The sequence below is a fragment of the Mytilus californianus genome, unplaced genomic scaffold (assembly GCF_021869535.1).
Source record: "Mytilus californianus isolate M0D057914Y unplaced genomic scaffold, xbMytCali1.0.p SCAF_35, whole genome shotgun sequence".
Classification (NCBI taxonomy): domain Eukaryota; kingdom Metazoa; phylum Mollusca; class Bivalvia; order Mytilida; family Mytilidae; genus Mytilus; species Mytilus californianus.
The window spans coordinates 2,018,667-2,044,195 of NW_026262685.1; the positions used below are offsets into that span (position 1 = coordinate 2,018,667).

The following is a 25,529-nucleotide window of genomic DNA, read 5'->3' on the forward strand; positions in this document are numbered from 1 at the left end:
CAAAGTAAAAGAGGGCAATACTAATAGCATTCCCTGTTTAGTCTTTGATTTAAAGAAATAGGCCACTAGTAATTTTTGGGGCCCTTTATAGCTTATACTGTTCGGTGTGAGCCGAGGCTCCGTGTTGAAGACCGTACTGTGACCTATAATGGTTTACTTTTATAAATTTTGACTTGTATGGAGATTTGTCTCATTGGCACTCATACCACATCTTCTTATATCTACAAACAATGTATACACTATTTAAGTTCAGTTTATAGTGATAAGTTTAAATTGAGTTGTAACTTATTGATCTTATTACCTGCATTGCCGAAGGCAGAAGCATGTCTAGTAAATGCTGGACTTTGGCCTCTCTATGAAAGGGATTGATTTAATATTTGGTCTGCAGCGATCTCCCGCACTCCAGGCGAACACGCTATCAAGAGACCACCAAGGAAAATTTTCGTCAAACTTTTCCTGGCTTCTTTTGAAGTGAATGATTTTTTAATATTTGGTCTGTGAATGATCAGTTATTGAACATGTTACCTCAATCAATTGAATGCAGTGATGCAGGTCCAGACCTGGTATTGGTCTTGTTTTCATTCAATCTTCTATTAATTTTGAATTGTGAATCAAATATGTGTTATCAGCTGTGTTTATAACAACAAACAATAAGATAGAATGAAGTATGTAGTCTTTGGATCTAAAAAAAATGGTTAACATAGAATATTCAATTGTCGCCCAAGTCCAATTGACATTGTATTTATAGCGCCTTGATTTGAATTTATCGAGATATAGATAATTAAGAAATGAGACAGCAACCCAAAAGACATCTTGTGGTCAACATACAGTATACAGCTTAGCAAGCTTTATATTGCCACAGTCTACAGAACTTATAAAAATATTTTACAGAGACTGTAAAAGATATGACAAACATAGAGATATGACCAAAGCATTTGATCAGGTTCTTTATTTTGGACAGACACAAGAATCAGGGCTTCCAAAAAATATTTGAGCCAGCCAGACATTTTATGTCTGATCCCGATTTTAATCCCTTAAGACTTAGTAACAAAAGGCAATTATAGTAATCAGTTGGCCATCATATAACCAATGATTGACATTAAAAAAAACGATATTAAACTTTACTTTGATATAAATTCGATGTTCTGACGTAAACTGTTAAATTGATAGTGCATCATTCAAAGTGTGCAACATCAGCGTACTAATATCTGCCTTAGACTCTTTATTTGTGCAAAATAACGTTGTCAAAAACTTTACTTTCGTTTTTAAAAAGCACATTTTCCTAATACCGGATGTTGACTTGACAATGGTAAAACATGGACCAGAGACGGATATGTAAAACCCATGTACATTTACAAAGCACGATTGAGTTTAAGTAGCTCTTTCTACGTTATTTCTTCAAGAAAATACTCGAAATGAACGTTTTATAAAGATATCAATGATAATTTTAACATTTTTGAAGAATTAGGATGCATAATTAAATTTCCCGCCTGCGCACATGCGCACACGTGTACTAGGCCTAGTTCAAACAATGTGGTTCTGACGATTTTTCGTTTAAAACCTTTTTAAATTTTTCATCAAATCATATTTTTAAACGTATTTCTGATAATTTCAATCTTTTTGACTAAATTAATTAGATGCAGACCGCTGAAATGTAAGAAAATAACTTTGAATAGACCGATTAATGTCCGGTATAAAATAGTTAACCTGTCGCCTGAACAAGTGAATTTCAGCTGTCTGACAACTAATCAACCTTGATTAAAATGAGAAGGTATTAAAGTAGGGTTTGTTTTGATAGTACTTATTCATCATGTCACTTTTATGATCGGAAATGTGTGGCTGTTTAAAGGCAAAAGGTCAGGTCAAAAAGATCGCATAAACTTTTAAAATTATGTTAAAATGTATTGACCGTCTCTTTAGAAAGCCTTAAAAACTAAAAGTAGATGTCTGTTTCATGCTTTTCCCAGACGGACAATGTCCGGTAAATTTATAAATGTCCTGAATATATGACCGTTTTGGAAGCCATGACAAGAATATATTGTTTTTTTCTAGGCTTAAATCCTCCTTAATAGTTTATAAAGCTAAAAGAAGTAAGCTGGCATCAATACTAAAGTAAGGCAACTTTGAGCTATATAATACCATTTTATTGATTCCAGATACCAAGCTTATGGAACAGATGTAGTTTACAATCAGAAAATAAAGAAAATTGGAAAAAAGAAACCTATTATGTTGATTGTTTAGTACCTCCTATAGAGGTCACCAATGTCAAAGCAGGATCAAAGATCAAAAGGATGTCTGAAATTCCAGGCAGGGATACTTCATTTATAAGACCAAAGACTCCAATAAAGACACCAGTCGCAAGGGTAAGTTAGTGAATGAATTTTATCAGTTGGGAAGATAATGAAATTAGCTATTTTCTGCATGAAAAAAACTTGCATTACTGTTAGTATACATAATACTAGTTTTCTCATTGGCAATCATACCACATCTCCTTATTTTTATATAAAAAAGGAAATATCGAAATGGAAGAAAACCTCCAAAAAACAGAGCCATCAAAGTTGAAAGCATTTATGGAGTAAAATGAAAATAAGACTTTATCATTTTGTGTATCCAGAAGGGCTTTACCTGATTTACCTTCATCTTTACCTGATTTACCTTCATCAGGAATGCTCTAACCCAAAAATTTGAAAGCCGTGGAAGTACCTATATGTTCAAGGGTTATGAGCTAGCTATATGGCCAAAATAGACCTGAAAAGAATAGCCAAATTGATCTAATAACAAATTTGCCTGAAGGAGTTGAAACCTAAGTTTCTTTGTAATTCCTATGTTATAAATCATGTTAGTACTTATGCACTGTCTACTGAAATGATAATACCATAAAGGACTAAGAGAAAAAAGAGTGTATTCATTAAATTGATGTCTTTTTGCTGAAGAAGCTACTTGGGACTATTTTGAACCTCCAGCATCTGTTTGTGTGTTCACATAGATTTCTCAGAAACCAATAACCATATAGTCATATAATTGGGTGTGCAGATGTATATTGCAGAGACTGAACATTTCCTGTAAAAACCATATTTCATGGTTCAGTAGCTTTTAAAATGTTTTTATCTTTATAAAACTTTACATCCATGTTCAGTTCTCAAATAAGAAAATTTGAATTATTTGTTGGAATGAAAGTCTGGTGTTGGAAGATATGTACTGATTAAATTTTTTTTGGTTACGTTTTTTGTACATATTGCCTTTAAATGCTGAATTTATCTTATTTAGATATCAAGAAACAACACTATATCAGAATCTGGGGATACCCAAGAGGAAATCTTAGTGGCATCTACACAAACAGCTGTAATTCTGGCAGAGCTAGCAGCTGATTCTTCTCAGTTATCTGTCCCTGATTTTGATTGTAGTGGGTTCTGTCCAGAACAGCCAATCAATATACAGGTAAATCAAGGACATTTTATTACTGCACCGTTGAATAACTATCAATATACTGACAATATCACTGATTTTACATGCATTCTATACAAATGTACATCGTTTTTTTTAGGATATCATAATTTCAGAAAATAAAAGTAATTGCAGATCATGCAAAATTTTTTCTAGATTTTTACTTTGAGGTAAATATATCCATGATATCAAAAAAGTTTTATGCCAAAAAATTGAAAATATGTGATTTATCCTGTGTATTTAAAATGCCGGTTTTGTTTTACCTAAATTACATTTTTATGTTCAGCCAATGAACAAACATTTAAGATAATATTAAATCAACACAATTACCTGTCTTGTTTCCAGCCTTTACAGAATACAGACTTGTTAGGAGGTTTACAGAAATCTATGTTGTCCTTAGTAAACAAATCTAGCCATGCTGATGTACAGATCCATACAATAGGTGGTGATATAGTATTTTGTCATAAAGTCATACTAAGCTGTAGATGTCACAGCATTCTACAGGTTTGTACTGTAAAAGTGGGATTACCAAATTTCCCTATTGACAATACATGACAGTTTTAACTTCAGCATTTATGAAAACATTTCATAGGTTATAAATATTTCAAGAAAACGTTCTCTGCAAAAATGTAAGATTTTGCTATATTTTATTTTTTTTAAAGCAGCATTTTAGAGGAATATTTGGTAACATTATGTTATAAAGGACAACTAGATAAATATTGAATGTTTGAGAACTCTAAAGAGAACCAATATATTCTGAGAGAATGAAAACTTGAATTATGTCAAATCTCTAACTATTTCTTGAAACACAACTTGAACCATTACTGCAATGACTGGATGAGTAGGCAATGTTTTAGTTATAAGTCTTGATTTATATTTACTTCTACATATAATTTCAGTATGAAGAAGGTGGTCATATTTACATGGAGGATATGGCAAGTGATGCTATGATCAGTATAATGAAATATATCTATGGTGGACTTGTATCAGTGACACAGAGCTGTTTGTCTGATGTTGTTAAACTAGCTGATAGGTAGGTCATCAATTTCACAAACATGATGACATACATTTATGTAGACTTTTGTTTCAGCTATACAAAATTCTATTGGTGAAGTCTCAGAAATAGGAGTTTTCTTACTAATGTAATGCAGTATATCTACAGGGAGATAGAGGTTTTCTCATGTAATACACAGTATATCTGTGGTGTTATGACTCCTTTGATTGAATAGAATTGTTTTGCTTATCTGTGGGGTACAAAAGGGGGAAATAGTCTTAATTTCTGAGTAGGAGCAAACGTTTCATTCAAACAGATAGCTTATATATAAAATATAGCTTATGCATGCAATATATAGCTTTAGTCTTAGTCTACTTGGATTTTTAGCATGAAATATTACATAAGACACTTTTCTATTGTTGAAGATTGTATGTTGACTTCTAACCCACATCTCCTTTAATCTAGGAAATAATATAGACATTGTATTGGGTCATATATATATGCTTCTTTGCTATAAATAAGATTTTATTTTGAAATATCTTGGATGAGCTGTTTCAAACATAAAAGGTATGCTATTGTCATAGACAAAGACCCATGGAGACGAACATGATAGTTATAAAGTAAAGTTCGAGTAGGTGACCAAACAATTGGAGAGTTTCTGTATCAAAGGTTGTAGGAAAATTGTTATGCTTTGGATATTGTGGGTCTAGAGGACCAAGTGATTTAAGAAGTTAATGTACAGTAATTACTGGCCTTTCAGTGCTTAGTTTGTCATAAGTTTGAACTTTACTCGTGACAAGGTGTATTTGTCTCCGATTTTAGCTGACAAAGATTGCTAGTTTAGACTTGCCCCAACTTTTCACTTTTAAAACTTTATTGAAATAACAAATTGGAAAAAAAAAGCCTTATCAAAACAGAAATAATGATAAAAATTATTTTATATAATTTACAGATTTAAGATTACAGAATTACAAGAAATCCTGAAAGAGTTACATTCCAGTCAACGGTCAACTGAGGCTAATAGTCCAATAAAATCAGAGACTGCATCACCAAATAAAACATCTGTGGAGAGTTTGCTTAAACAGCTGTGGAGTGATTCTGAAGAGGAGGAAGATGATGGTCAAGGTCAAAGGAAGTCAGGAGAGGATTCTGGGATGGAACAAGAACTTTTCTGCTCCCAGAGTTCTTATAGTGAAAATCAGAAATCCCCTGTAATGTCAGGTCAAATGTCAGATGGAATTAAAAATTCTCATTTGAATCAGAATTCTAGATATGAGAATAAAACAAATATTGAAAATCTGGATACTGAATCAGCACTAAATTCACCTTTGAAATATGTGCAGGAAAATTGTGATTATAGTCACAGTAAATCAGGAACTAAAACTGTAAAAAATACATCGTTGATATTTGAGAATGATGAATTAGAAGTTTATAGTAATGTCAGTTCTTCATTTGAGAAATCACCAGAGAAAAATCATCCAATAAAAAATTTGGAATTGGAAAGCGGAAATTCTAAAAATATCAGGCTCGAAAAAAGATCAATTAGTCCTCCAGTAATTGCAGACATTGATCATGCATATTCACCAGAAATCCCTATTATTCAGAGTTCTCAGATTATCACAGAAAAGTCAGATCAGGAGAAATCTCTTTCTGCAGTCCCTGATAATTGTCTTGTGACTAAACATATACAAAAGAATGATAAGGATTGTGCGAACTCTGAAGATTTACTAGATGATTTACCTCTATTAAAAAGTCCACGAAAATCAAGACTTTTAAGACAAACAAGAGAAAATACTTTTAAAAATATTGATTTAAATTTTCAAGGGAAAGATAGCAGGCAAGAATGGAAACATCAGAGTCAGACAATAGCTACAGAAGAAGAAAATGAAAATGAAATTTTAATGAATAAAAAACCAAGAAAAAATTGCAAGAAAAACGATGATGGTAATAATGGGATGGAAACTTTAAAAAAAAATAATAATGCTGTAACTGGAAAAGAAATTGACCTAAAATATGGAAACAAAATCCTTTTGCCTGATAAAAGTACAAATGTTAATAAAACTATGCATGATAGTTTTGATAACAGTAATGATAGTTTAATTGTTGTTGATCCAGAGGATAATAACCATAGTAACAATGATTTGAAAGTTGACCTGACCAATGAGGATATCAGGGATGTCACTCATGATCAAAGATACAAAGACAATGACACGGGTTTAAATTCTAGTTTAAATATGTCTGGTGGTGATTTGTTTGCAAGTCCTTCTCCGACTATCCAGAGAACAAAAACATGCCATAGTAGACTGACATTATCTCAGGATGTGATCGATGTTCGGGGTGAGACTAGTTCTGCAATTACAAATTCCAATTTGGAAACACTGAAGTCTCCTGCTTTTAGAAAATGCAAAAGAAAAACATCAGAAATGGAAACACCAACAAAGAAATCCCCATTAACCAAAAAGATAAGGACCAACATGGAGGCTAATGATATTTCAATTATTGGAGATAATTTTGATCAATTATCTTCTCAGGAATCAGAATCGCCAAAGTTTAAAGCAAGAGAGAAGAAATGGAAATTCAGTTCTAGGTCTAATTTTATGAAAAGTCAAGATATAACTTTTTCTGGTCCAGTCAAACTTAATGAAATCTCGGAACATTATGAGGAATTATCAGATAACCACGACTTGAATAGCAGTTCTTCAAAACAACATTCCAAAACAGTAGAAGTAACTAATGCTACCGATAATTTGAATGATAGTGGATTTGAAATGAATTTAACCCAATCTAATTTCCAAGGGGATATAGATGAAAAGCATAAATCCTCTGATGAGAATGAAGATGAAGTTAGTCTCATCACAGGTGGAGAATCAGACATTGAGAGGAAAGATACTAATGTAACCTTGGAATATGATATGAATGTTGCCATAGAAACAGATGATGTGTCATGTGACGATGTTTGGGAAGATTTTGATGACTGTGGTGGGGATGATTTTGATGGTATCATAGCTTGTAAAACTCCATGTAGACCTGTCACTGATCAGGTAAGGAGGGGAAAGGTCTTTGTTGGTATCATAGCATGTAAAACTCCATGTAGACCTGTCACTGATCAGGTAAGGAGGGGAAAGGTTTTTGTTGGTATCATAGCATGTAAAACTCCATGTAGACCTGTCACTGATCAGGTAAGGAGGGGAAAATTCTTTTTCATTAGTTATCTTATAAACATTCAATATTTTATAGTAAAAGGTTTTTATATATATATAAAAAAATCCCTGTATCTAACAACAGGATCGTTCTACCATAAATTGTTGTTTTCAAAACAGTAAGAGAGAATTTTTCAATCCAAAAATATACTGTAAAAGTAGAAATTTTTAAGATGTTTTTATTGTTGCTGAAATTGCGATGGGATAGGTTTTGTAAAAAAGAGTCGCATTTAAAGGTATTTTTTATGCCACTTTACATTTATTGAAATCACAATAATTAATCATGCATTTTAGTATATTGTAACAAAAAATTGGAATAATAAATGCACACAAACATTTCTGAATTTACAGTATATGGATTGTGGAATCAAATTAAAATAAGGTGATATGGTATTATTGCCAAACACAACTATCCATTAAAGACCAAACAATCATAACAAACAGAAACTAACAACTGGATAATAGACTTCTGGTTTAGGATAGGCACATAAAACATGTGGAAGGGTTAAACAGTGAGCAGTGAGCAATTTTAACTTTGTTATACATTGATCTTGCTGATTTTTCTGCAAAGTCAAAGTTTTTTATTACCTAAAATATCTGGATTAATGGCAATATGATATACCAAATCTAAAATGAAAAAAAAAACTTGGCCCTATGCCTTTCATTTTTCCACTTGGGTAAGAAATGTTCTGTCTTTTGATCTCATTCTTTTACATTTTACTTAGGAAAATAAATATTTCATAGCTCATGGAATTGCGAAAAGACCTTATTATTCTAGAAGTGTGTATGTGGGTTGTAGTTTAAAATTGCAACACAGTAGTCCCTTTTATTTCTTGTATCTGTATAACTACATTTATATTTGCTGACATAAAAATCCTAATGAAATCTTTTAATACAACGAAAGGAAATTCTGACAAGTGAGGATGCAAAAGGAAATGAAAGTTCTGCAAAGTCTGACAGAAACAAACATCAGGAAAACCATGATCAGAATAAACATTTTGAAGAGCCAGCTGATCAGATTGAAGAGTCAGAAAACCTGACTTTTTGTGATGAAAGTTTTGCAATTGATGAAAAACCATCCACATCTACAGATCAGGTACACAGTTATTGTTATTGGTATGCTACCTGTTAAATGTTATTTCTTCTTAACATGAGTATGCTGGATTGAAGGGTACCTGAAAACTATTTAGATTGTTGATGCTAAAGACATCACACAAAAAATAATTGTGTATGTATATTTGAAATAGATTATGTACATTATGTAATTGATGCGGAACTTCCAGATTAAAAACAAACAATGAATGAACTCAAGAACACTTTCCTTTCTATAAAGGGATATAATGTCTATGTAATTAATTGATTTGATTATACCCATATTTTTAATTTTTGATTATCAAGTTTAATATACATGATATATTAATGGTAATATAGATATGGTTATATTTAATTTCTGAAATTATGTGATTTTGATTTCTGAAAAATCCTAAGGTTAAATTTCAGTATTCTTTCAAGACCCCAGTTATGAGTAAAGAAAGACAGAAAACAAAACAAACATGGAAGGAGCCTTCACCATTTACTCCTATGCCAAATTATGATTCCATGGCAACTCCACAAATTAAGGTAAGCTATTTTTACTCCTATTTCTAGTTTTGTTTGGACTTTTATTGCTTTTACATTTCCTCAATTCAGTTTTCTTAAATGGTTATATAGATAAATATTATATTGAAAATTTGAAAACTACTTCTGTTGCTCTTTTAGTGTAAATTTAGTTTTTATATTGTAACAAATTGATTTAGCTTGTAAATCTCTAGCCAAACTTTATGCTAGGCTTCACAGATTGCCTCAATGATTGAGATTTAGATGCAATATTTCCAATATAACAATAATTTTAGTTGTAAGTATATAGAGTCAAAAACTTAAAAGAATTTGCTTCAAGATAAAACAGATGACAAATATCTGACTTGTAAAGCACTAGGTCAGCAACTTGAAAAAGCATTCTGTAATGACAGCATGTAATCTTTATATAGTTGAAATGGTAATGAACTGTTGTACAAAGCTACATTATTGTCAGATTTGTAAATAGCTTAGTACAAGATGTTGGGGATTAAAATCCTTATTTATGTATTGCTTATGAAAGTTAAGGTCTGGTTCTATGGAAAATAAAGCTATTAGTATATCAATGTTGTTTTGTTGGTATAGAGAAAAGTACAAAACTATGGAGTAAAACCTGTTGGCAAGAAGAGAATGATCAAGTTACTGAAGGATATCTACAACAAAACTCATCAATGTAAGTATACTGTTAAAATAAAAGATATCTACCACAAAACCCATCAATGTAAGTAAACTGGTTACAATAAAGGATATCTACCACAAAACACATCAATGTAAGTTTACTGTTAAAATAAAGGATATCTACCACAAAACCCATCAATGTAAGTATACTGTTAAAATAAAGGATATCTACCATTAAACACACCAATGAAGGTGTACTGTTAAAATAAAGGATATCTACCACAAAACACACCAATGTAGATATACTGTTAAAATTAAGGATATCTACCACTAAAACACATCAATGTAGATATACTGTTAAAATTAAGGATATCTACCACAAAACACACCAATGTAGATATACTGTTAAAATAAAGGATATCTACCACAAAACACACCAATGTAGATATACTGTTAAAATTAAGGATATCTACCACAAAACACACCAATGTAGTTATTCTGTTAAGATAAAAGATATCTACCACAAAACGCCAATGTAAGTGTACTTATAAAATAAAGGATATCTACCACAAAACACATCAATGTAGCTATACTGCTAAAATAAAGGATATCTACCACAAAACACACCAATGTAGATATACTGTTAAGATAAGGATATCTACCACAAAACACACCAATATAGATATACTGTTAAGATAAGGATATCTACCACTAAAACACACCAATGTAGATATACTGTTAAGATAAGGATATCTACCACAAAACACACAAATATAGATATACTGTTAGAATAAAGGATATATACCACTAAAACACATCAATGTAGATATACTGTTAAAATAAAGGATATCTACCACTAAAACACACCAATGTAGATATACTGTTAAGATAAGGATATCTACCACTAAAACACACCAATGTAGATATACTGTTAAGATAAGGATATCTACCACAAAACACACCAATATAGATATACTGTTAGAATAAAGGATATATACCACTAAAACACATCAATGTAGATATACTGTTAAAATAAAGGATATCTACCACAAAACACCAATGTTAGTATACTTCTAAAATAAAGGATATCTACCACAAAACACATCAATATAGATATAATGCTAAAAAAGGATATCTACCACAATTGTATACATCATATATATATATTGAGAATTTACATTTATATGACACAATTTTTATCTAAAAATCAAATCATTCAAAGTTCTCCTTGCACATTATATAGGGACAGCACAATAGCGTGATTAGAAATATCAAAACTATTTTAATTTAGCTAGCTCTCAATTTATAAAGTTTTGTTATAAATTAGATGAAACAGACAGTGAATTTGAAGATGAGGTTGATGAAAAATGCAATGAAAATACAGATGTTAGAAAGGATGACACTGATAATAATGTAGATGATAATGATGATGACGAGGAGGATGAATTAGAGGACAGTTTGAATGACAGCCAGGAATCACAAAACAGGTACTGTAAATTCAGAAATTATTGCGATGTTTTTATTATTGCGAAAAATGCGACAGGGTTATAATCGCAATAATTTGAACTCGCATTTTGAAATTTTTCATATGAATTAAACAGGATTTTTCTCAATATCGCAAAAATTAAAATCGTATTTTAGTCTAAAATGACAAAATCGCAATAATAAATGCACGCAATAATTTCTGTTTTAATCTATATTGATATTAATTTCTGATATACTCTGGTCTTTATGACTATATTTATGCCCCCCGTCGTAGAGGAAGAGGCATTAAGTTTTACCCTTGTTCGTCTGTCCATCCGTACGTACGTCCCAAAATTGGTTTCCATTCTCTAACTTGCTAAATTGCTGAGTTTTTCCTTTCCGTTCACTTACTTTAGTTTGCCTCTACCAAATGTTATGAATCTTATACACAACGCTAATTACCACAAAACACAGATCAAGTCTGAATTTTGGTGGCGTCACTTTTAGCGTTCTAGAGTTATGCCCATTTACAAATGGAAAAATTGCTGAATTTTTTGTTTCCGTTCTCTAACTTTAGTTTGCCTCAATCAAATGTTATGAAACTTATGCACAATCACAATGCTTATTACCACAAAACACAGATCAAGTTTAAATTTTGGTGGCGTCACTTTTACCATTCTATGGTTATGCCCCTTTACAAATGGGTCTGTCCATTAAGCCATGACATAAAATGGGACATCATAGTTATATTTTAGAATGTGACACAGGTTGAAAAAGAAATTGATTCAGAAAGAGGATATACCAAAGCATCCAGAAAAATACAACAGAAGACAGTTTGACCATTATAAAATTAATTCTTTTACCAATCCACATTTGTAACACATGTGACATGTCAAATATCCATTTCAAAAAAAATTAGTTATGAAATCTTCTTCACTTTGAAAGCAGTCTCAACAATGCTAAAAAACAAAAGTAAATGTCATTTGAATTAAAACAATTAACCAAATGAAGATTGGGCAATGTTTTTTAAAAAAAAAATTTTTATAGCATATGTGACCGATATTTTGACAATTGATTTATTATTTGTAAAAAAATCCTCCAAAAAGTATTGCCATAAAGTGACAATTTATGTTTTACAAATGTAATGGAAATTATATTTGTAACACAGGTTTAATGAAATTATGAAGGAAAAAGGGAAAAAAAAAGCATTTTTTTTCCAACATACATGACATATGTGACTTGATATTTTGACATCTGGTATAACATATGTGACTTTTTACAACATTTATATTTATCATATGATTTTCTAGATTCAATTTAATTGTAAATGCTAATTAATTAAGTGTGGATATTTATCCTAGGATTTATAGTTTCTTCAATTCAATACTAAATGCATATTTATTTTAATCTAGTATTTAATATCACAGTGAGACAATATTTATGATGTTTCACTTCCATTCTGCAGTATTATAAGAGGCCCAATTCTGAAATTTGATAAATTATACACAAACAGGACAAATCAATGCAAATGAAACACAATGAACATGATATAAGAATGTGGTAATCGGAGGAGCATTTTCCTGCTATGAACTAATGCACTTTCAATACTGTCAACAGTGTAAGAGTCTAATTGAGAAACCTAATCTTGTAGCAAATGTTTTGATCAGTATATAAGAGAGGCGGAAGATACCAAAGGAAGAGTCAAACTCATAAGCCGAAAACAAACTGACAATGACATGACAAAAAACGAAAGAAGTTTAAAGAACAAAACAACAGTCTACAAAACACAAAAAAAGGGTCAGGATTGTGGTAACGACAATTAGAACATAACCGTCGTCATCTGTGAAACAGATATTCCATAACGGTCAACAATTCATGAAGGTGACTTTACAATTTTCCAAGGGATGATTTCAACTTCACTTTTTGGAACTCTTGCTTAAATAGCTTCCTTGTAAGCAGCAACCCTCTATCAAGGAAATCATGATAGGAAATACAAGCTCTGGAATATCGTAACAACTGGGAAATATGGTCTTCAAATGCAGGCGCTGCAAACTTACTCAGATTTGAATGGTAAAAAGCAATAGTATCAAATCTTTCATGAATATTTTCAGTGATTTAGTAGAGGAGAGTGTCATGGTGTGTACAGAAGAAGAAACTCAGCCTCTTAAGGTATTTATGTAGATAAAAACATAGCTAGCTACAAAAACAACATAAAAGGATTTATTTCATATTTAATTTCTTCATGTACTATTTTACATAAAAGATGATTACTAATTAATCTGTATACTGTTGATTCATTTATTATCATGGGTACCAATTTTCTTGGATTGAGGGAAAGTTGTATCTTCATGGAGACTTATTTTGTGGTTTAGGAAAATTCTGCTTACACTCCTAGTGAGAATTTAAATTTCTTTGAACGTTTAAATTTGTAGTTCATCTCACTCAACAAATCCACAAAAATAAGTACCCCACAAATGATAACGAATTCAAAATATTAAAAGAAACACATTTATAGAAATTCAAAAAATAATAATCTTCTTTTGAAGCAGCAGCAGCAGTATGGTCAATTTTGATATTATTATTGCATTTAATAGACACCAGATACCATTAGAGAGACTCTGATCATGTGCAGGACAGTGTTAACATGTTATTATATGTTATTTGAAAATGGAATTTGAGCTCATATTCCCTTTTAGTGTTTTTAATCCCCTGAGCCAACAAGCAAAAGGGATATAGGGCACTGACAGGGAATATGAGCTCTTATCCCTTGTAAAGCCAGAATAACAATTATATAATACAGGAGTGTCCAGATTTCAACATAAATTACCATTCTGACCTTCATTTTCATTCAAAGGGTAAATGGGGCCATATTTCTGTCAAGGTAACTAATCCTATTGTAGGATTAGCCCAGATATTTTACTCCTGTATAATACTTGTATTTATATTTGTAGATTTGAAAGTTCATGAAAACATACTTTTTATGTATATTACATTATATACTATGTGTTTCAGCCTGGGGAGAAGAGTTTGAATGAAAAACTGATGGAATTTATCAGAAAACAACCAGACATACAAGTCAGAATTCTTATGTATGAGGTAATGTTTATATTTATACCAACACTTACTGCAGCGAAATGATTGTCGCCCTTGTAATGGATGCGCCCATGATATTTTTATTAGAGTTAGTTTTTGAGGCATTTATACTGTTGAGAGGGGCAGAGTATGTATGTGTTAGATTACATTGTGTGCAGTTAAGGCAGTTCGTGTTAAAACAATATAGTACAACAAACGACATAATTTACGATTTTCAATGATATTCCCAATCGCTACGATGTCAATATTTACATGTACACAATCATGACTATTGAAAGTGTTTTTGTTTTTTACCCTTGACTTTCGTGACGACTTGATATGAATTATAAATAGTATACATAACTTTGAGTAACTTTGAGTAACGAGCCATATCTAAGACTAAACTCCTGTGTCATACATAGATGAACAATATAGCTTCAAATACATGTAGCAGCAACTGTTTACATGTATTTTCAAGTGTGTGCAACTATTTTGTTTCACAAAATATAAAAAAAACACTTACTGCAGCAAAGTATCAAATGAGCATTATAAACTTTTGTTTGTGTATCCACACATTCGCTTCAATCTACACTGAATTTTAATGAAACTTTCTCAGAATCTTTTAATAGTACTAGTGTAGAATTGTATTTTAGGGTTTCTCATAGCAAATAGGTTAGGCATCTTGTATCCCTAACTTTAAAACGGCTGACTTAATTTAGTGAAAGTATCACAGAAAATGTCCTACATTATGGCATTTTGCATCTCATACTTTTATTTTTCTTATCCGTATAATTTTTGTGATCCATAAAAGCAAAACAGTATGATTGCCAATGAGACAACTATCCACCAGAGACCAAAAGCTGTAGATGTTAGCAACCATAGGTCACTGTGTAGCCTTCAACAAAATCCATAACGCATAGCAAGCTATAAAAGACCCGAACAGGACAAATATAAACAAGAAAACTAATGGCCTGATTTATGAAACTAAAAACAAATATGATATACAGTAACAAAAGACATCATCTGCATTGGCCTCTGACTTGGGTTAGGCACATTCAGAATATGGCAGGGTTGGAGATGTTTGCAGAAGCCCAACCATCCCCTAAAATGGGACAACAACACAACATATAAAGAACAAATTAAAAAAAAGTTAAAAAGGTTGACTCATCAGATGGATCCAAAGCATTAATAAGAATTTTTGTTGCATGATTTGGAGTTTCTGTCTTTTTCAATATTAAAATCCATTAATTTGCTCTTTATAGTAAAAAGATTAGGAAACCTTTTACAACATATATCAATCTGATAAGTAACTGTAGTCAGGCATGATGTCTGTATCTGCCTTTTTGTCCAAAATCAACCCTAAAAAAGAACAACACAAATTTTTCTCTTTTCATAAAAAAAATTCAAATAAAATTGATTGTAAGTTATACTTACCAGTATTTTTTCTTGTAAGATTTTTTGTGAAATTGACTATTGTATTTGTAGGTAGATTTGTACTAAGATTCAATATTCTTCATTGACATTTGTTGATGTGATTCTGTATGTTAAATATTTTAAGTAAAATGATGTACAATGTGTAGTCTACTTTGTTTTAGCCCTTAGAGTTGGATATATTGAAACAGAAGATTACTGAGGCAGAGATAAAGTGTTCTATGGAAAAACTGAAAGAGTTCTTAGATGATAAGGTTAGAAGAATCTTTATATTTATAATTAATATATAATACATGTCTTAAACAACTTTTTTAGATTTAAGTTATTATTGTATAAAATGTTGTAAGAATGGGAGCTGATGATAAAGTTAGAAGAATCATAAAATTTAGAATTCATATATAATATTTTGGTGGTGTTCGTGTTGCTCGGTCTTTAGTTTTCTATGTTGTATTTTGTATACTGTTTTCTTTTTTTTTTTTGCCATGGCGTTGTCAGTTTATTTTCGACTTATGAGTTTGAATGTCCCTTTGGTATCTTTCGCCTCTCTTTTACATGTCTTAAACTAATCTTTCATATTTTAGTCATTTTTTTACAAAATGATTTATGAAAGAATGGGAGCAACCGCTACATTGAGATTTGATGTTATTTGGAAATATAATCCATAGCCCCATGTGCTGACACAGCATTCAAAGCTCTTCAAACATTTGAATACATCAGGATATCCTTGTCCAATCCCTACTTTGTGCTGATAATGGTAGGTATGGAAGAATTCTTTCAGCCCTGATAATATCTGAAGTTATTGGACTCGTGCTAATTATGTAAAAAAAGAGTAAATTCAATTGTTAGCTAACAGTTGATAATCTATGAAAGTCTAAAAAGTTTGGTCCTTATATTAAGATTATGAACTTGTATTAGGTTTCGCCTGAGTGATTTTGAATTTATTTTGAACTTGTTTGTGGCAAACAAATTTTCCTGTCATATGTAAAAAATAACTGCTTAACTATAATGTACCTTTCTAGACTAGTTTTCTAATAGGTTCCCACTTACAAGTTTCTCCTTCTATCATTCAAGAATGTAGTCTCTAAAATAAATGTTGTTTTATTATTTTTTGGCCTATTTAAATAATTAGATAGAAGCCAATAGTCTTTTACAATTACTTCCTATAAAACATGCATCTGGGATGAGAAATACAACACTTTGGGGTTTGGGGAGAGATAAGCAGAAGTAAATTTAAAAAGTTAACATGTTAGCATCTTTGTGGAGATTTTGGTCATAATGACCTCATTTGCAACTGAGGGGTTTGACATGTACAAGATTTTAAGATATCTTGTGAACCTTAATATTTCCAATTAAGAGAAAGTATAAACTAAAAAAATTGCCAGATTTTGTGCAGGATTTAGAAAAGAACTCCCATTTTGATTTCTTATATTTCAATATTACTTTCATATTTTCATGTAGGATAGTTTAGGTTACATGAGAATAAAATATTTTATTTATTTGACCTCCATGAAAGTATTTTATGATAGGATGAATTTGGCTTGATTCTGTTAGACTTTCTTCTTTTAGCAAATTCAAAGTTTAGCTTCCTTGCAAACATAAAGTGTAGAGTTAACTATTTAGTTGTCAAGATTCATCAATAGACAATGCAGTTGGTTCTTGGAATAGATCAGTAATGTGAACATATACTGATTACAGTGTTTGAATTAATCATGGTCCCTCCTGTGGAAATAAATCTAGTATTGGTTCAATGGATTTTAGAGATTGCAGGAATATGAAAGTTGGACTGAGTGGTAAATGCAAAATTGAAGATTACTATCAGATGGTAGACTTGAAGTTTTCTGTTGTTCACAAATAGTTTAAGACATAGTTAATTACCTGAAAAATTGAAATGTAAAATAACTAATGTATAATAAGTGTTGTTTTATCCATTTCAGTGTATTACCTTCACAATGAAGAACATGAGAAAAAGTCCAAGGAAGAAAAAGCGAAGTCCAAAGAAAAGAAAGGCCACTGAAAACAGTCCAACTAAAAGTAGTCCTGTCAAAGGTCAAGGAAGAGGGAGAAAGAAACTGAATCCTTCCTAACACTCTGTTGTAATCTTGGATAGATAATTATTTATATAAATGTATAGATATGGCAGTGTGAACAGTTACCTTACATTTTTGTTATTCACTTTCATCACATACTCAATTGTAAATATATGATGTTAATTTATCAGAATTTTTAACTACAATGTAGATGAAGTTAGAGATTTTACATATATTGACTTGAAAAGCACTGTTGTATATAATGTACTGCAGTTATTTAACAATGTAATATTAAATCCTAATACCACTGGAATTTAAGTAACCAAGAATCAATTAATCAATCAAATCTTAGTGAATTGTGTACTACTTTAGTTGTAAAGATTACATTTAAGAATGAATTTCCAAGTAAGTGGTTGTTAATGAATAAACATTTTCTGGTAAAGACTTTATGCTGTATATTTTTTGTTTCTACTCATTAACAGCTATCCAAATCAACTTATATTTATATATATATATTTATATTGCTTTTTAAAAGTATAAGGTATTTGTACATGTATATTTGAATGCAGAAAATGCAATGAAAAATAAACACCAATTTAAACAAAATTTAGTTACTTAATATTTTTTTCTTGCTAATAATATGCATTTTCAATGGAATATGTTAAACTTAAATAAAAGATATGCTACACCTTCCTTTGAAGATTCCTCTTTCAAACCATATCAAAATCATTCAATTGAAAATTGTTTATAGTTTATAAAAAAAAACAAATGTACAATATCTGTACACCTTTTAAAATTGAAATATTTAAAGAATGGTTCCAACTAGCTAAAAAATTGGATGCCTTTGGTTTCTTATTCAGTGCTGAATTAATGGAAACAATATTAACTTATACACATGCATTTAAATTTATCTTGGATGTTTACAGTGATTAACATCATGAAAGTTTACAAACAGGGAACATAAAAACAAATGTTATTGTTGCTTATGTTCCAAGATAAAACACCAAATCTACAGAGATGTTAGACCCCATAGTTGTCCTTATCATTGTATCTCATTATGGACCTTTACAGATACTAAAAATACTCACAATAAGCTAAGTCAACTTCCATATGATTATATTATAGTCAAAACTTAGATAACTTTGTACTTAAACAACATTTAACAAAGTTTTATTATTTTATAGTTATTCCACTTTAAACAGTAAGTAAATCTTATTCAGGACTTAATCACTGGCTTATTGGCAGACGACTTTACATAGTGTATAGATATGTTAAAGATTCATGTCAAGGACCAGACCTATATCATTGAATATAAAAATAAAAAGATGAGGTATCATTGGCAATGAGACAACTCTCCACAAGAGACCAAATGACACAGAAATTAACAACTATAGGTCACCGTACGGCCTTCATAATTGAGTAATACCCATCCCGCATAGTCAGCTATAAAAGGCCCCGAAATAACAAATGTAAAACAATTCAAACGAGAAAACTAACAGCCTGATTTATGTACAAAATAATGAACGAAAAATCAAATATGATATACAACTACAAACGACAACCACTGAATTACAGGCTCCTGACTTGGGACAGGCACATACAGAATGTAGCGGGGTTAAACTAGTTTGAAGGCGCGCCAACCCTCCCCTTAACCTGGGAAAGTGGTGTAACAGTACAACATGTATAAGAACAAACTATAAAAATCAGTCAAAAAGGGCTTAACTCATCAGATCGATACAGAGCAGAAATACATCTAACAAAAACACAGAGTGGACGTGGCAGGGTACTTATAAATCTCCCACAACAAAAAGACACTAAGTACAGATCTGAGAGTACTCGCAGGTACTGACAGCTAGTTCAAAGCCAATCACAACGGATATTAAAAAAAAATCATGCATCTAAGACTAAAATATCAAACCGTGCACATCCAACATCCAATGGATGTAGTGTAAAGACGTCATTAACAGTCAGAGAAAAACATGACCTATTGCAATGCTAAGATACAGGTATCGACAGATTGTATAGCCATGAATGTGCATATGTATATAAAAATAATATATAGTTGATTTTAATTTACTGATAACAAAATCAATATTGATACTTATAAAAACAATATTCAAAGATCTAATTATAGTGTTGAATTGCTAACCTTTTAGAATAAGTTTACTTAAAGGATCGATAAGTTTACCCAAATGGTATCTAAATTTCCGGGCTCGGTAAACAACATCTAGTAGGCTATATTCTGATGTAAATCTTAATTTTTGAAGCCATTTTTGTAGGGTTGCTGCTGTTTTGACATATGCATTGAACCTTATTTAATTTATTGATGATTATATTATATGGTTGAGTGGTATATAAGAACAGCACATAATGACAGATAAGGGTATTTATTTCATGGACAGAAAAAAAAAATGTATCCTAAAATTCATTTGTTTTATTCTAAGATCAGATATTTATTTCTAGTGCCTCGATAGACATTTAGCTTTATTCTGAACTTTTTAATCCATCTCTTTTAATGTTTTCATCTTCTCCCAAAGTAGTGGACAATCTGCAACTAAATTATGTGAAATAATACACGAAAGGTTTATAAAATGTCCTTTTGGGATTTCAGTGAATGACAATTATGATCACCAATGGCATATTTTTATTTGTTGATTTTCATTTTTGATAAATAATTTTATATATTCTAGAAAAACAGTTATTCAGACTATGCAGGAAAAGTTTTTGAATGTCCTTAATGCATTTTTCTAATTTTGTTCAATTGAAATTAAAATCTCATGGTTTCAAAGTCATTGATTGATTTTAGTTTAAATTACCCTGTCTAGTGTAAAGAACCATGTGATCTGTTGTCAGTTATCCTTCAATCATACAGACAATTCAAATTCACATTATCATGATCTCTTCTAAAACAACAAGGCCATATTGAACCAAACTTGGTAAGAACAGTGTATCAGTGGTTCCAATTGGAGGAAAAACATGGCTGCTTGGTACACTAGTTGATTGTAATTGGTCAGATTTAAAAAAATCTGATTCAACACAGTGAAATTATCTGGAAGTATAGGAGATTGATGATTGGAAGCACCAGTACGAAATATCCTATAAATTTATTTTGATTTGGATAGAAACATGACATTATTGCTGGCACATAGATCTCATTGATGCTTTATAGAAAGTATTTTTCTTTTCCTTTTTGAAAAATCATTGTCAATTTTGACCACATTAAGCAGGAATGATATATAAAAGGTCGATATATAAAAGGTCATCTACAAATGATCATCCTTTGGTTCCAATCAGATGAAAACCATGGCTGCCAGATGCATTATATAAATTTGATTGGTCATTTCAAAAATCATATGCTTTGAAACTATGAAGCAAAATATTGTTGAAAATCCCTCTGTGAATGATCCTCATTTGATATTATTGTATGGCAAAAGAAATTTCCCATGGAAAATCACATTTCCTTCTCTGAAAATGCTTTTCAAATTTTAACCAAATTTGGGGGGAATGATTTATGAAAGGTAGTCTACAATTGATGCACATTTCTTTCTTATCAGATGCAAAATATTAGTGCTAGAGGTAATCTTTTCTTTAATGTGGACTTTCTTTCCAATATTTAGAAATGGCAAAGTCCATGTTCTGTTATGAAAAACTCAAACATCAATCTCATCCAAAATTAAAAATAGATAAACAAACTATATTTTGTTCAATTCATATTGTAAATTTTGCATTGACAAACAATCACATATGTAGAATTGGTAAATTTTATAAAATCCACACAATCAATCTGATCTGATGCAAACATGGAGATGTATAAAGTAAAATAATAAAAATTCCTAACCACTAGGGAAAATTCAAAACGGAAAGTCCTTATCAAATGGCAAAATCAAAAGCTCAAACACATCAAACGAATGGAAAACGACTGTCATATTCCTGACTTGGTACAGGCATTTTCTTATGTAGAAAATGGTGGATTAAACCTGGTTTTATAGCTAGCTAAACCTCTCACTTGTATGTCAGTCGCATAAAATTCCATTATATTGACAATGTACGAAGAAAACAAACCGACATTAATAGGTGAAAATGTCCAAAATAGGGGTACAGCAGTCAACATTGTGTTATAGTCTAAATCACTGTTAAAAATTAAAATCGTCTCGTTTGTCATAAATTCTGGTATTGGGATGACCGCTTATGTCAAATTCGAGGTACAAGTCTCAAAATGAGGCGTGTGATGTATGGTGCAAAGTAAAAGATCTGAGACACTTAATTTTTTTAGCTCACCTGGCACGAAGGGCCAAGTGAGCTTTTCTCATCACCTGGCATCCGTCGTCCGACGTCGTCGTCGTTAACTTTTTACATTTTGAACTTCTAGAGAACCACTGAATGGAATGAAACCAAACATGGCATGAATGTTCCTTATGAGGTGCTGACCAAGTGTTGTTACTTTGTAGCCAATCAATCATCCAAGATGGCTGCCAGCGGGGAACTTAGTTTAACAAAGGACCCTATGTGAAATACATATAAAAGTCTTCTTTTGAAGAACCACTGAATGGAATGAAACCAAACATGGCATGCATGTTCCTCATGAGGTGCTGACCAAGTGTTGTTACTTTGTAGCAAATCCATCAACCAAAATGACTGCCAACGGGGGACTTAGTTTAACAAAGGACCCTATGGGAAATATATACAAATGTCTTCTTCTAGAAAACCGCTTAATGGATTGAAACCAAACATGGTATGAATGTTTCTTTTGAGGTGATGACCAAGTGTTGTTACTTTGTAGCTGATTTGTCATCCAAGATGGCTGCCAGCAGGGGGAGTAAGTTTAACATAGGCCCCTATGGGAAATACATACAAATGTTTTCTTCTAGAGAACCACTGAATAGAATGAAACAAAACATTGCATGAATGTTTCTAATGAGGTGCTGACCAAGTGTTGTTACTTTGTAGCCGAACCATCATCCAAGATGGCCGCCAGCAGGGGAATTAGTTTAACATAAGACCCTATGGGAAATACATACAAATGCTTCTTCTAGAGGAGCACTGAATGAAATGAAACCAAACATGGCATAAATGTTCCTTATGAGGTACTGATGAAGACCTTAATACATATATCTTTATAGTTTGAGGTATACTGTAAACTGCAAAAATATCAAGAAAAGAAGATCTACACATAAGTCCACATGAGCAAAATTGTCAATTGACATCTTGTTGGAATTATTGTCCTTTAAAAGTCATATTCTACAATTTCAATGAATTTATTGGTAATTTCTGTAAACTTTACAAAAGTCTTCTGCTTTTGATTACATAACGAGATCAATATTAAACCAAATTTGGCCTCAATCATTATTAGGGTATCAGTTATGATTGTAATCTATTTTTACATGATTTCCAAAACCAAAGTAGAATCAAGTGATCGACACAGGCTCTTGAGAGCCTCTAGTTTTAAATTCTTATGAAAACTGTAGGAGGTTTTGCATAGAGGAAATTTATCATATATAGATATAGACACTATATATCTCTTGATATGTTGATGAAAACAATGTTCACCATAAGGTATAGAACCACTAATTCGGCACGGACAGAAAAAACATACAAGAAAGTAGAACACATTGTAAACAAAATAGTTCCTAAACATAGTTGTGACTTTGTCAATAAGTAAAATATTTGCGTAATTTTGGTATCAAATGAAAGCTTAAGGACTGGGATCACTGTAGAACCCCTGTTAAAACTTCTCTTGAATAATAAAAAAGTATATGCAATTAATATAGGAGGGCATATTGGGCATATTTGCCTTGTTGTTCAGGCAAGAAGTTCCTGTTTTTGTACTACGTAACCTCCAGGAACCAGTGTGCTCTAATATGCAATTAAATATATGTTGAATTTGTCAGCACAAGTGAGGATAAGGTATAGTTTGCATTGAAATGTCTCTTTTAATTTGAACTTAAGACAAGATAGATATGAATGTTTAAAGTTGCAGACTTAATTTAAACATTAGAAAGCAGAGGGGCTATGAATTAGTGGTGTTATTACTTAAGCAATATAATGGTTTCCAATCCATCATTAGGGTAAAGTTGAACATGTAGGAATTGAAGTCATATTGACCAAAAGTCAGCAAGCCTGTAAATTCACCTATATCAATGATTAGATACTATCACACAAAATATATTCTGTATCATTCAGTTTCTAATAAAACATTCACAAGATTTATTTGAATTGTATGTCCGAATTTTTTTGATAGTGGTATCTATGTTTGATGGTGGCTGAGGGTGAATGGATGGATTGGTGTTAATACCAATGGTTCAAATATAAATGAATCAAGACGAGAACATGTAGATGCGATACAAGTATCAATATGACCCTTATTTGTGCATTTCGTTTCGATGGAGCTAATTTATTTCAGCCTCCTTAGTCATGGTTCATTGACTGACATTTTCTAATAGTTTTGTGTCAAATCTTTTGATTTAGTTTGTTTAACAGGAACCATCTTTGATAAATTATATTTATCATTTGTCTTAAATCTATTTTGTAATTATCATAAATTTATTTTGTAATTATCATAAATTTATTATTAAATTATCATAAATTTATCAAATTATTAAATTTAATAATATTTTGCTATGAAAAATTCATTTACACCAAACAATTGGTCAATTTCATATAGAGCACTGATGTAGCCGTTATCTTTTTCAGGTCCAATAATAATAATAATATATATACATACACATATAAATATACATTTAAATAAAAGAAAAATGTGTCTGAGAACACGAATGTCCCAGAATTGTACGGACGGAAGGACGGACCGACGGAAGGATGGAAAGACGAAGGGACGGAAAGACAGAATGACGGACTGTCAAGGAAAACACTTAATGCCCCCGTCGCCTACGGCAGGGGCATGAAAATACATTCTTTACTTACAATTTGTGATAAGGTCAATTGCTTTTAAACGAAACGTCTCATTTCCGTTAACTAGACGTAGTCCTGCTCAAAACCCCGGTAATAGTCCATTATAGACTTAAATTCATGACCATTTTACGTGCTAAAGAATGTGAGGTATTTATGTTTGGTCTATGGTGGTAGAGATATCAAGCCCAAAAGCACCACCTTAAATGTACCTGCTTAATCATACAATCCGACATACTGCATGCCTTATCCAATAAGTTTAATAGTTTTAGAATAAAATTGCAAATGTTGTGACAACGACCCTGTTGTTTAATTGGTGCGGCAAATAGACAAATTGTTTAGAAGAACCCACTTATGATTAGTTCAAAAACACGTAGAAAAGAATACCATTGTCGTTATTTCAATTTACTGTCATGGAAACAACGGTTTAGTCGTTATAACGGACAAGTTAGGTTCAGCGGATATTGTCCGTGATTAAACTGAAAATTATTTCACTCCTTACAATATAGTAAATATTTTCTTCATTATTTAGACATCATGAAGACCATTTAGTATCCATATTTTCTTTCTTTTGTAGGTTGCCCTTCAAACATAATTTGTATGTTGCCCTTCAAAGATATTATTGACATACATTGATCTATCTTTTAAATAACAAGGTTACATGTTTCGAAACAGAAAATAAAATTCTCAGTTTTAAAAAAATCGTGTTGATGAACAACATGTCATTTTTACACAAATCTATAAAGAAAAACTTAAAAAAAT

At 31.3% G+C, this 25,529-nt stretch overlaps 1 protein-coding gene across 1 annotated transcript in view; it reads left to right on the top strand.

Moving 5' to 3' along the window:
* LOC127736710 (uncharacterized) overlaps window positions 1-19,566 on the top strand; it is a 33,192-nt gene extending 13,626 nt beyond the window's left edge. The window contains exons 10-22 of the mRNA XM_052247296.1: window positions 2,157-2,363; window positions 3,268-3,438; window positions 3,790-3,948; window positions 4,344-4,477; window positions 5,391-7,479; window positions 8,543-8,734; window positions 9,139-9,258; window positions 9,838-9,925; window positions 11,198-11,357; window positions 13,446-13,503; window positions 14,347-14,430; window positions 16,002-16,091; window positions 17,772-19,566. Of these exons, the coding sequence (XP_052103256.1) occupies window positions 2,157-2,363; window positions 3,268-3,438; window positions 3,790-3,948; window positions 4,344-4,477; window positions 5,391-7,479; window positions 8,543-8,734; window positions 9,139-9,258; window positions 9,838-9,925; window positions 11,198-11,357; window positions 13,446-13,503; window positions 14,347-14,430; window positions 16,002-16,091; window positions 17,772-17,921 (3,702 nt within the window). The 3' untranslated portion in view covers window positions 17,922-19,566. The remainder of the gene's footprint in view (window positions 1-2,156; window positions 2,364-3,267; window positions 3,439-3,789; window positions 3,949-4,343; window positions 4,478-5,390; window positions 7,480-8,542; window positions 8,735-9,138; window positions 9,259-9,837; window positions 9,926-11,197; window positions 11,358-13,445; window positions 13,504-14,346; window positions 14,431-16,001; window positions 16,092-17,771) is intronic.
* The last annotated feature ends 5,963 nt before the right edge of the window (window positions 19,567-25,529 follow it).